The 12120-nt window shown below is 45.1% G+C and overlaps 1 protein-coding gene across 4 annotated transcripts in view; it reads right to left on the bottom strand.

The window, feature by feature from the left end:
- The window catches only part of RYK (receptor like tyrosine kinase), a 149621-nt gene that overhangs the window by 29785 nt on the left and 107716 nt on the right, over positions 1–12120 (bottom strand). For all 4 annotated transcript variants that reach the window (XM_038416807.2, XM_043492673.1, XM_043492674.1 and 1 more), the window contains exon 10: positions 3023–3092. In XM_038416807.2, the coding sequence (XP_038272735.1) occupies positions 3023–3092 (70 nt within the window). The remainder of the gene's footprint in view (positions 1–3022; positions 3093–12120) is intronic.

The raw sequence follows: 12120 nt of genomic DNA, 5'->3' as shown, positions 1-12120 counted from the left end.
AAAGCCCAGCGAATGGAGACTGACGTACATAATTCCCTAAAATACAGACCCCACAAAATCATGACAATAATTCATGTACACTACGCTCATGCTATTAAGCATACTTACATCATAGATTCTTTCTATTTAGCAACACATAGTACTGCCTGGAGATTTATCTTTTTTTGCATCCATTGCACTCCTTGTAGATCACTGTCATAACACTGCTGGCAGGATTTATCTCTTGATATGTAAGAATACTTAATATCGTGATGTATCGGTGGTGATAGAATGTAGGAGACAGAATGTCCCCGAGTCCACACCCTATATACCAGGGGTCTCAAACTCAAATGACCACGAGGGCTACATGAGGACTAGTACATTGGCCCGAGGGCCACACCACTGACCCCCGCCCCGCTGCCCTGGTCCCGCCCCCACTCCACCCCTTCCATAGGCCCCACCCCTGCCCCATCTCTTCCCTGCCCCCATTCCAACCCTTTCCCCGAAATCCCCACCCCAACTTTGCCCCCTCCCTGCCCCCAAGGGAAGCAGGAGGGGTGCAGGGTGTGGCAGGAGGCTCAGGGCAGGGAGGCAGGAGGTGTGTGGGGTGCGGCAGGGGGCAGGAGGCATGTGGGGTGCGGCAGGGGGCTCAGGGCAGGGGTCGGGCACAGGGATGGGGTGCAGGAGGGGTGCGGCAGGGGGTTCAGCTGCAGGAGGGATTCAGGGGGCTGACTCTGGGAATGGGGAACCGCAGCCAATGAGAGCTCGTTGGGGGCGGTGCCTGGAGGCGCGGCCAGGGCAACACACAGACCACTGTGCCCCTTCTCCTCCAGGTCCCAGCCGCTTCCCGGAGCAGCACAGGGGCAGGGCAGGCAGGGAGGGAAATAACCCCGTGGGCTGCATGCAGCCTGTGGGCCGCATGTGAGAGACCCCTGCTATATACACTACTGTAATAATCTTTGTACCAAGCATGTGTTCTGAGATATCATTTAAAAACTCAATTTTCTTAATAATATCATGGCAATATGCATGCAGCAGCATTATATGTGAAGTTAAAAACAAGCTGAGATCATGACTAAGGCTAAATTGGCACTGCTGCGATCGATGCAGTGGTGTCAATTTAACGGGTTTGGTGAAGATATGCTAAAATCAATTGGAGAGCATCTCCCATCGACACAGTGGAGTGTAGACACCGGGGTAAGTGGATGGAGCTATATCGACTTCAGTTACGTTATTCACATAACTTAGATCTATTTACCGTGGTAATGTAGACCAGCCCTAAGGTTTGGTCTACTCTACAGAGTTTGGTCAATGCAAGGCTACTTATGTCGACCTGTGAAGTGTCTACAATTAATTTCGTTCTCACCAACGTAACTGCCCCACTACATTGACTTATCTCCACATCCACAAGCAGTGGAGTCAAGTACAAGTACAGTCAAGGTCAATGTAGTTTGGTGTTGGTTACATTGACAGTTACTGGCTTTCAGGAGCTGTCCTACAAATGCCCTACACACAGTACAATTGATACAAGTACACCTGGTAAGGATGTGCACCGCCAATACCGGGAGAAAAGCGTAAACAATGCACAAGCAATGTAATTACTGTGGCAGCTGTATGTTGACACAAGTCATATTGACTTAATTTTGCAGTGTAGACGTGGCCAGTAAGTTTTCCAGAGATGTCTGGGGAACAGCCAAACCAGTTTCTCAGAGACAAAGGGCAAGCTGATGCTTCAGACAGGTGTAAACAAGGCTGATGGGCCAATTACTTGCTAAGTGGGCCATTCTTTGGCAGGAAAAGGGGGGAAAAAATCTACATCTTAGTAAAGAAACAGCACAGAAAGTCCCCTTCCATACAGACTGCCTGTTCTCCTTGCTCCCAACTGGAAATGCTTCCCAAAGGAAGGACAGGACTATAAGAAGATGCAGACATCCCAAGGCTCCCCCACTTCCCCACCGTTAATTTATTCACTGCATGAGTATGGACAAAGGAAGCAGCCATTAAACAGAAATGGTCCTGGCCTAAGAAGTTTGTCCAGTAAGACTGCTGAGATCACGTGGTGAGAAACTGTGCTTTGAATTTAATATAGTTTGTTAAGTTAGGCACTAGTTGCATTTTATCTTTGTTTTTCTTGTAACCATTTCTGACTTTTAGGATTCATTACTTGTATATATTTAAAATCTCTCTCTCTGTAGTTAATAAACTTGTTTCATCTAACCCAGTGTGTTTAAACTGAAGTGTTTGGGAAACTCCCTTTGGGATAACAAGATGTGTGCATATAATTTCTATTAATAAAATGACAGTCTTTAAATAAGCTTGTACTGTCCAGAAGAGGGCTGGGCAGTATAGAACATACATTTCTGGCAGGAAATTAGGACTGGAGGTGTGTTGGGGACACCCCACAATATAATCAAGGATAGCAACACCCAAAGCATGGCTGGTTAGCTGCAGCACACGCAGGCGTAGCTGGGATTGACCTGCATGCTGGAGGCTGTTTGTGAGCAGTCCAGACTGGAAGCTAGAGTAGCAAAGCAGTGTAAAGGGCACCCCAGGTTAGAGGGCAGGGGTGATACAGATAGTCTGGAGTGTGTATGTCACAGTGGTGTACAGGAATTATTGGCAGGATTTTGCAATGACTGTGTGCTACTGGCTATGGTTGGAAGATAACAGGGGTGTGGATGGGATACAAGTCTGACCGCACATATGCTGCCTTCTTCAGCATCAACAAGACAGCACATGTAACAAACCTGTTAATTTATATAGTCTCTGGAGCAAGTGCCTGCAGCACCTTATGGGACTGTGAGGTGATAAAAGGTGCATGCTAAATGTTCTTTATTTTAGTGTTCATTCTTAAAGGGTCTTTTCAGCTTTTTATAACTTTGCCAAACATTTTTTGGCTGAAGTATTGTACATTTAAGTTTGGAAGTGATTTGTTTCTGAAATTTTTAGCACTGAAAAGCCGCTTAAATATTATTTTCAATACACATGGATATAAATTTAATTTCACTCTCTCCATAAGAGGCTTTAAAGTAGCAGTACTTGCCTGTGATGAAGGCCTCGGAGTTTACAGCTTTCTGTCAGCATCATTGTCACTTGCACTTCTGAGGCTTGATCTAAAAAAGACAAGACAAGAAGGAACTGTGACCGTTACTCATTCTGGAAACTAACTAATTTTTTACAAAACTGGTTAAATAGGCATGTGCACAAGTGACCAAAACTGATTTTCAATAGGCCAATTTAAATAAATCAAGTGAACAGACAGACCCAAGATCCTTCTAAAGTGAATGCAAAAGTAGTTATCTGCATTAAATGTCTTTATTTTCAACTTGTAGCCAGCTGTGGATACTAGATATTTTTTCATGCTTCAACTGCACACTAAAGAATACCCAATTTGATTTATTAATTTTAACTAAATATCAAGTAAGGTAGGTGAGTTTTGATGGCTATTTTTATAACACTCCTCCCTTCTTTCACCACCAACCATAAAAAATAATCCATGCACTTACAGCGAGAACTCTACAACAATCACATATTACAGTGAAGAAAAAAAATTGACCAATTCAAAATGAGGGGTTTTTTTGTTTGTTTTTTTTTGTTTATACATTTCCTCTCCTAATTTTTTTAAATGTCCTTTCAAAAACAAAACAAGGATTCCACAAACATATTGTGGAAAATCCCTTACTGAAGCTTTCTTACAACTGCTCCAGAATCCTTCCTACCCTCACATATGCATAGCCAACCTATGGAATTCACTTCCTCAAGATACTGAGTCCGAGCTTAGTAGGGTTCAAATTGTTGTCTTGTTCACATAGATGCCTAATATTCAGTTAGATTAGATAAAATATAAATGTAAGATGTAAACCCTTGTACCTAAGAGGTAAGTCAACTGGTTGGTGTGAGCAAAGAGTTTCCTGTAAGGGCATGTTACTTTATTAATGTCCATTTTGAGGAGGCCACACCTTAATCTGCAACGTCTGGTATTGATTACCTTTTGACAAGGATAGTGAATCACTGGTTTAATCTGATATGACCATTTTTTTTTTAATAGCAATCCTATGTTTGATTACTACAAACCCTCACCTGTAGCGCTTCCTGCCTGGAAGTGTTAGAATTTCTCAGTGAGACAGGAGGGGCTGTTTCTGAGCAGGGAGACAAGTGTTTGAAAACCTTCTGAGCTGGGAGGGAGCAATGAGAATTGGTCTGGTTTAGTGAAAGAGGGAGTAGAGTCAATTGGTGAGAGAGAGAGAGAGAGAGTGTGTGTGTGGGGGGGGGGGGGTAAAGAGGTTTGGGGGAGAGGGAAAGGAAGGTGCTTGGGTCAAGTATCACAGGGATAAATTTTGCTGTGCTGGATATTAGAAGGTGGGCGAGGTGATATCTTTTCTTGGATCAACTTCTATTGGTGAAAGACAAGCTTTTGAGCTACACAGAGCTCTTCTTCAGGTATATATATCATTTTCTCCCTATCTGGCACCCTTTACAGCAGGACAGTCACTGTACAAAATCCTCTAGTGGATTGTTAGCCTCTATTTGTGGTTATGCTGCTGGAAGCAAAGACCTGAAGCAGCTTAGTGTGCTCAGTATGATTTCTGTTAATCAGCCATTACTCCCCATATCAGTGCTGGTACACAGGCCACACTGAAGATCGCACTGGACTGTTTGAACAGGAGTCCTAATTTGGAGCACTGGTAGCAGAGAGGAAATGGGGAGGAGTAAGGTACTCCCATTCCCACGGGGCAGAATTAAGGTTATCTTGTGGGAAAAGCTGCACCTTAACTGCATTTTGCAGAGTACAGAAATCTGTGTAGTATTTCTTGCAACAGAAGGCTTTTGGGGGGATATATGCTGCTGAGGCCTTAACTGAGCATGTCCTAGTTTTATAAGGCTTGACGTCTCATGTTATGAAAGGATATGGTGAGATTTCTGATAAGCGATTTAAATATGCAGTGACGGAGACAAAAATTCCTATGTAGTCTTGTGCACCAAATGAGAGAAACCTCAAGATTTTATTAAGATGGAGGTTTGTCTACACTACAAAATTTTGTTGACAAAAGTTAGCTTTCATCGACGAAACAGTGGAGTGTACACCCTGAAACGCTCCTCCCGCCAACGTAACGCCTCTGCTACATCAACAAAATAAAACCATGTCAACAAGCAACATAGAGCTTTTTGCGGTGCAGAGTGACACAGAGTCAGTGGAGACGCTGAGCTTACTTATGTCACCCTAACTGGCCTCTAGGAGGTGCCCCACAATGCCCATCATGACCGCTCTGGTCAGCAGTTTGAACTCCACTGCCCTGCAGTTACACAGGCATGTGCCCGCCCCCATTTAAAGGCCCAAGAAATTCCTCTTCCGGTTTGCTTGGCCCTGACTGTTCACACAGCATGTTCCCAGCTGACCATGCTGGCTTTCCGCAACAGACATGGTCCTGCTTGGAGTACACCAGAGCTATTGGATCTGTGGGGAGAGGAGGCTGTGCAGTTGCAGCTGCACTCAAGCTGTAGGAATTTTGATATCTAAGGGCAGATTGCTTGTGGCATTCAGGACAAAGGACACAAAAGGGACACGCAGCAGTGCTATGCTAAGATCAAGGAGCTGAGGCAGGCATACCAGAAGGCAAGGGAGGCCAACCATTGCTCTGGTGTGGCACCAAAGACATGCCTCTTTTATGAGAAGCTGCAAGCCATACTCAGTGGTGACCTCAGTGCCACCGCCAAGAGCCCCATGGATACTTCAGGGGGACTGGAGGCAATAGCCAGCAGAGTCAATCCCAAAGACCAAGTGATAGATGAGGAAGTGGAGTTGGAGGGGGACAAGGAACATGTGATAGGGTTGTCTGGTGACATGGCAAGCCAGGACCTAATTTTGACTCTGGAGGGGTCTAGCCAGTCCCAGCATGCCGGCTCTGGTGTGCATGAAGCAGAAGAGACAAGCTCTGATAAGCATGCCTTTTGCTTTGATATGCAGAGTGATAGGAGACTGAGGTCTCATTTACTTTGTTATATGACAGAGGAGAGATAAGGGATAGAAATTAACAGAGCCTACACAGCTATGCAGTGGGGGTCCAGTGGAGAAGTTTGTCCCAGGAATCTTCCATAATGATCTCTAGGAAGCTTTCCTGTAGGTACTCTGTAATCCTCCGCACAAGGTTCCTTGGCAGAGCTGCCTTGTTCCTTCCCCACGCTGTAGGAAACTTTGCCATGCTAACTGGCAATTATTTCTGCAGGGACCAAAGTGGCATACAAGTGAACACAGGTGAACGGGTGAACCCTGTCTGAAGCCGCACACATCCAGGAGCTGCACCCTTGCATCCTAGGTTACCCTCAGGAGTGAGATATCGGATTCAATTACCCCAGCTTATGGAAAAGAGTGCAATATTTAGAATACTCTCCCTAAGCATAGTAGTGACCCTCTTCACAAAACTCCAGACCTTTTGTCCCTTTTTGCCCGTTCCCCCTTCCCCCACTGAACTCACTATATTTGGGACTCTCGCTGAGCTATGTGCAAGCCAAGGAACAATGAGAAAGAGATGTGTGTGACTTTTGTGATTCACAGCTGTATGTGTACTCACAATTCTGTCTCTGTTCATTGTTTCCTGCAGATGTGTCCTTGAGGACCAACTCCTACACAGCGGCGGAGCACCTCCATCTGATAAGGAGTTGAACCAGCAGGAGTAAGGACGATATATTTCATGAAGTGCTGCAGTCAACACATACAGCAGATAGCAAAACAAGAGTGTGGAGGAAGACAAATTCAGATTGGATAGCCTTGAAAGGAGGCAGGAGCGGATGATAAAGCTACTGGAGAGCCAGAAAGAGATATTCAAGTCTCTTACAGTGCTGCAGTCTGAGCACATCCGTACATAACCCCCCCGCCAATACAGAACGCTATTCCATGCCCTCCCCAAACTCCCTCACCACATTCCTCACGTTCCTGTTCCTTTGCATTCCCTCCCTAGAAACTGGTTTCATGATGAAAGCTGGAGTTACAGCTGTGAGAGCCTTAATGGAGAGACTGTTCCTCACTGGTACATCCTGTTTGCAAGCAAGCAAGCAAGCAAGCAAACAAACAAAGGCATTTTATCCTTTAATTAAAGTGTAGTCTTTGAAACAAAATGAGTCTGTGTGTCATGCACATGGTATTTGCTGATAAAATTCAAACAGTGGCTATAGGCAGGAACATTAGCTCACTACAATTAAAGCTCAGGAAGAAAGCATTATAGAGGTCATTCAAGGCTGCAAGTAAACACTGCCTGGCCAAATGCATCACAGACATTACTGGGGCTCTGTGTTCCCTGTAAGCTGCGTGCTTGAGCAGCTGCACAGGAGAGATGCAAGTGCTGCCCAGCTGATAGAGCATGCACAGCCAGCAGCATGTGTTCAGGTGCCCTTCCCCCACATTGCTCCATCCTGCAGCTGCTCCCAGGACCCTCCTGCCAGCTGTGCAGAGCCAGGGGGGTGGGGAGGGTGCTGATGTTAGGGTGTCCCCCTCCACCGTACCCCATCTCCGCAGAGCATGGCAGAGGGGACAGCCTGACTCAGGAGAACTTGGAGCTACTGTGGTTTGAGAGTGTGCCTTTCTTAAAGAGACAGTGCACTTTTTCTGAGATTTCCCCAGCAGCCAGCTCAGTGTCTGTGTGTGTCTCTCTCTCTCTCTTCCCCCCCCCCCCCACTCCAAGTACCCCAACTTCACAGAGCAGGGGAGGAGAGACAACAGGGCTCAGGAAAGAGCAGGAGACTTTCAGTGAGCATCTTAGAGAGTCAGCGCAAGGCTTCCCCCAGAAGCCCCGCCCCCCACACACTGTCTCTCTCACTCACACATCCCTCTCAAAACATACTTGTATTATTATTGTTGTTACTTCTTGGAATTTCCTGCATTGTACATATATTCTCTGTAATTTTATTCTTTCAAAGTGTTATTTTAAGGTTTGAGTGGTCTGTGCATTTCATAATTTTTACTTCTCTAACACCTAAAATGTAGTTCTTAGAGTACTGAGTTCTAAAATGTCTAACTTGTCCTGGCTAGAGTAATTATCCCTATGGTAACTTTTTAAAAATATATATTATATCTAGGTTTTTTGTTTCTACTTGTGGCGCACATAGACATATACCTTGGTGCACATAAAATGTATTTCACGCATGGATGGAAAAAATTAGAAGGAACATTGCTGGGGCTCAATGTCAAAATGCTCCTTCAAAGCCTCCTTGATTTGAATAGCCCCCGCTGAGCCCCTTTAATTGCCCTAGTATCTGGCTGCCCAAAATCAGCAACCAGGTGATCCACCTCAGCCTGGGGAAGCTTTTCCCCCTTCGCTCTGCAAATATTATGCGGCACACAGCAGGCTGCTATGACCATCAGAATATTGTCCTCATTGAGGTCTGATTTGCCAAAAAGGCACCACCAGTGACTTTTTAATCTGCCAAAGGCACATTAAGCTGTCATTTGGCACCAGCTGAGCCTGTTGTTGAAGTGCTTCTTGCTGCTATCTAGGTTTCCTGTGTAAGGCTTTATGAGCCAGGGGAGAAAGGCGTAGGTGAGGTCTCCCAGGATCACTATGGCATTTCCACATCCCCCATTGGAATCTTCTGATCTTGAAAGAAAGTCTCAGCATGCAGCTTTCTATACAGTCCAATGTTCCTAAAGATGCATGCATCATGAATCTTCCTTGACCAATCCACATTGAGGTTAGTGAAGCACCCCAATGATCCACCAGTGCCTGCAAAATCATGGAGAAGTAGCTCTTATGATTGATTTACGCCATCGCAAGATGGTCTAGGGACAAAATTGGGATATGCGTGCCTTCTTTCGCCCCGCTACAGTTAGGGAATCCCAGTGCTGCAAAGCCATCAAGTATTTCCTGCACATTACTCAAAAAGTCACAGTCCTTCATAGCAGGAGGCCATTAATGGCTCTACACACATAACTATTTCACATTTGGGGACAATGTATACCTTCAAATCAGCGGCACTGCTATGGGTACCCGCATGGCCCCACAGTATGCCAACATTTTTATGGCTGACTTAGAACAACGCTTCCTCAGCTCTCGTCTCCTAATGCCCCTACTCTGCTTGCGCTACATTGATGACATCATCATCATCTGAACCCATGGAAAAGAAACGACTGAGGAATTCCACCATGATTTCAACAATTTCCATCCCACCATCAACCTCAGCCTGGACCAGTCCATACAAGAGATCCACTTCCTGGACGCTATGGTGCTAATAAGCGATGGTCACATAAACACCACCCTATATCGGAAACCTACTGACCGCTATGCTTACCTACATGCCTCTAGCTTTCATCCAGACCACACCACACGATCCATTGTCTACAATCAAGCTCTACGATATAACCGCATTTGCTCCAACCCCTCAGACAGAGACAAACACCTACAAGATCTCTATCCAGCGTTCTTACAACTACAATATCCACCTGCTGAAGTGAAGAAACAGATTGACAGAGCCAGAAGAGTACCCAGAAGTTACCTACTACAGGACAAGTCCAATAAAGAAAATAACAGAATGCCACTAGCCATCACCTTCAGCCCCCAACTAAAACCTCTCCAACGCATCATCAAGGATCCACAACCTATCCTGAAGGATGACCCACCACTCACAGATCTTGGGAGACAGGCCACTCCTTGCTTACAGACAGCCCCCCAACCTGAAGCAAATACTCACCAGCAACCACACACCAGAACCACTAACCCAGGAACCTATCCTTGCAACAAAGCCCGTTGCCAACTCTGTCCACATATCTATTCAGGGGACACCATCATAGGGCCTAATCACATCAGCTACACTATCAGAGGCTTGTTCACCTGCACATCTACCAATGTGATATATTCCATCATGTGCCAGCAATGCCCCTCTGCCATGTACATTGGTCAAACCGGACAGTCTCTACGTAAAAGAATAAATGGACACATCAAACTTCAAGAATTATAACATTCAAAAACAAGCCGGAGAACACTTCAATCTCTTTGGTCACTCGATTACAGACCTGAGAGTGGCTATTCTTCAACAAAAAAAACTTCAAAAAACAGACTCCAACAAGAGACTGCTGAATTGGAATTAATTTGCAAGCTGGATACAATTAATTTAGGCTTGAATAAAGACTGGGAGTGGATGGGTCATTACACAAAGTAGAACTATTGCCCCATGTTTATTTCCCCCCTTCCCTTCCCCTCCCCCCCCCCCCGCTGTTCCTCAGACATTCTTGTCAACTGCTGGAAATGGCCCACCTTGATTATCACTCCAAAAGGTTCCCGCTTCCCCCCCCCCCCCCCGGCTCTCCTGTTGGAAATAGCTCACCTTACCTGATCACTCTCGTTACAGTATGTATGTTACAATGTACACACCTATTGTTTCATGTTCTCTGTGTGTGTATATAAATCTCCCCACTGTATTTTCCACTGAATGCATCCAATGAAGTGAGCTGTAGCTCACGAAAGCTTATGCTCAAATAAATTTGTTAGTCTCTAAGGTGCCACAAGTACTCCTTTTCTTTTTGCAGATACAGACTAACACGGCTGCTACTCTGAAATCTGACAACCCCTATGGTGGACTTTCCAACTCCAAACTGATTCGCAACTGATCAGTAGCAGTCTGGAGTTGCCAGCTTCCACACAGCGATCGCCACTCGCTTTTCCATAACTGTGAGGGCTGCCCTCATTCTGGTGTCCTTGTGAGCATTGCTGGGGTAAGCAGCACACACAGTTCCAGGAAGGTGACTTTATATATCCAAAACTTCTGCAGTCATCACTCGTCATCTCAAACCTGCATCAAGTTCCGATCCCACCACTCCGTGCTCATTTCCTGAGCCCAATACTGACAGTTCACTGTGTGCAGCTGCTGTGTGAATGCCAGCAGCGATTTTGAATTATTTCTTTCCATTGCCCACAGCGGGGCAGGCCCCACATATTCACTTTGTTCCACAGCTCATGACACACTGCAGGACCAGCTGCATTGTTTCCATATTGCTGATCACCAGAATGGCCAGCAGTTCAGGATCCATGCTTTCAGGCAGAGATGGAGGGAGTACAGTTTACAGAAGCTGTTCAAAAACAGCACAAAACAAGGTCAGAAGTCCATGGAATGATGGGACAGTGAGCATGCCCCCATGGTGCACTGCAATCTGCTCCCAGATCTCCCAGTGGCAGAAGGTGGTGAGTTGCACAGTAAGATAGCTACCCACAATGCTATGCTCTCTTTATCAACGCAAGGGCACAGACTGTGGACACTCTGCCGACACAAGGAGTTGTGTGGACATGCACAACCGATGTAATTAAAACAGCTTAAGTCGACTGAAGTCTGTTGCATAGACATGGCCGGAGTTACAGAAGCAATACAGCACTCTCATTTACCAGACTGAGACTGTTAAAATTTGTTCTTATGAATAGCTGAACCTTTCTTTTTGCACACACTTTCCAGAAAAATGCACCCTCCAGGAGAGACTAGGCTTGGAAAATTCCAGGCCAAAACTTAAGTTACAGGAAGTTATAGGCCACTGGAAATGAGATCTCAGAATAATGCATAGGCAACTTTAATTACCAATTTCACTCCCGCTACAGTTGAGCCCAGAAGTACTACATTGTGAGGAAAGAGATTATTGAATTTTATGTTTTAATTTTAAAACCTGTAAGCTTGGCTTCACAGAAAGAGGAAATGACCCTGCACTCACATAACTAGTTTTTGGGTATTTTAAAATTAGAAGTTACGTTGCAATAATCTAGTGTTCCAGGTCAGAAAGAAGTTTAAATTGGCTGTACAGAACAAGTTAAGCCTGTTTAGAAAAAACTCTTACAGTGACAATGAATTCATCCATCTCTTCACAGTAATACTGTTGCAGACAGTATATTGCTTTGTCAATGCCCTTCCTCTCTCCATCATTAAATCCAACAATGGCTCACTGAAAAACTACGGTATGTTCCACTGTTTCCTTTCAGCTCAGAAAGAACATTATAATTTTGGGGTAGGGCTCCCAAAGGATGATTGACTCCCATTCAAGTATATACGGAAATCCAAATCTTATCTTGTGAAACAGTTCCAGCATCCGTATTGTGTATTCTTATCAATATTATTTCCTTGTTTTCTATAAGTCAACCTGTTTCTGCAGGAAAACAAAATTATATAAATGCAACA

The sequence above is a fragment of the Dermochelys coriacea genome, chromosome 9 (genome assembly GCF_009764565.3).
Source record: "Dermochelys coriacea isolate rDerCor1 chromosome 9, rDerCor1.pri.v4, whole genome shotgun sequence".
Lineage (NCBI taxonomy): Eukaryota > Metazoa > Chordata > Testudines > Dermochelyidae > Dermochelys > Dermochelys coriacea.
This window is presented reverse-complemented; position numbering and strand designations above follow the sequence as displayed.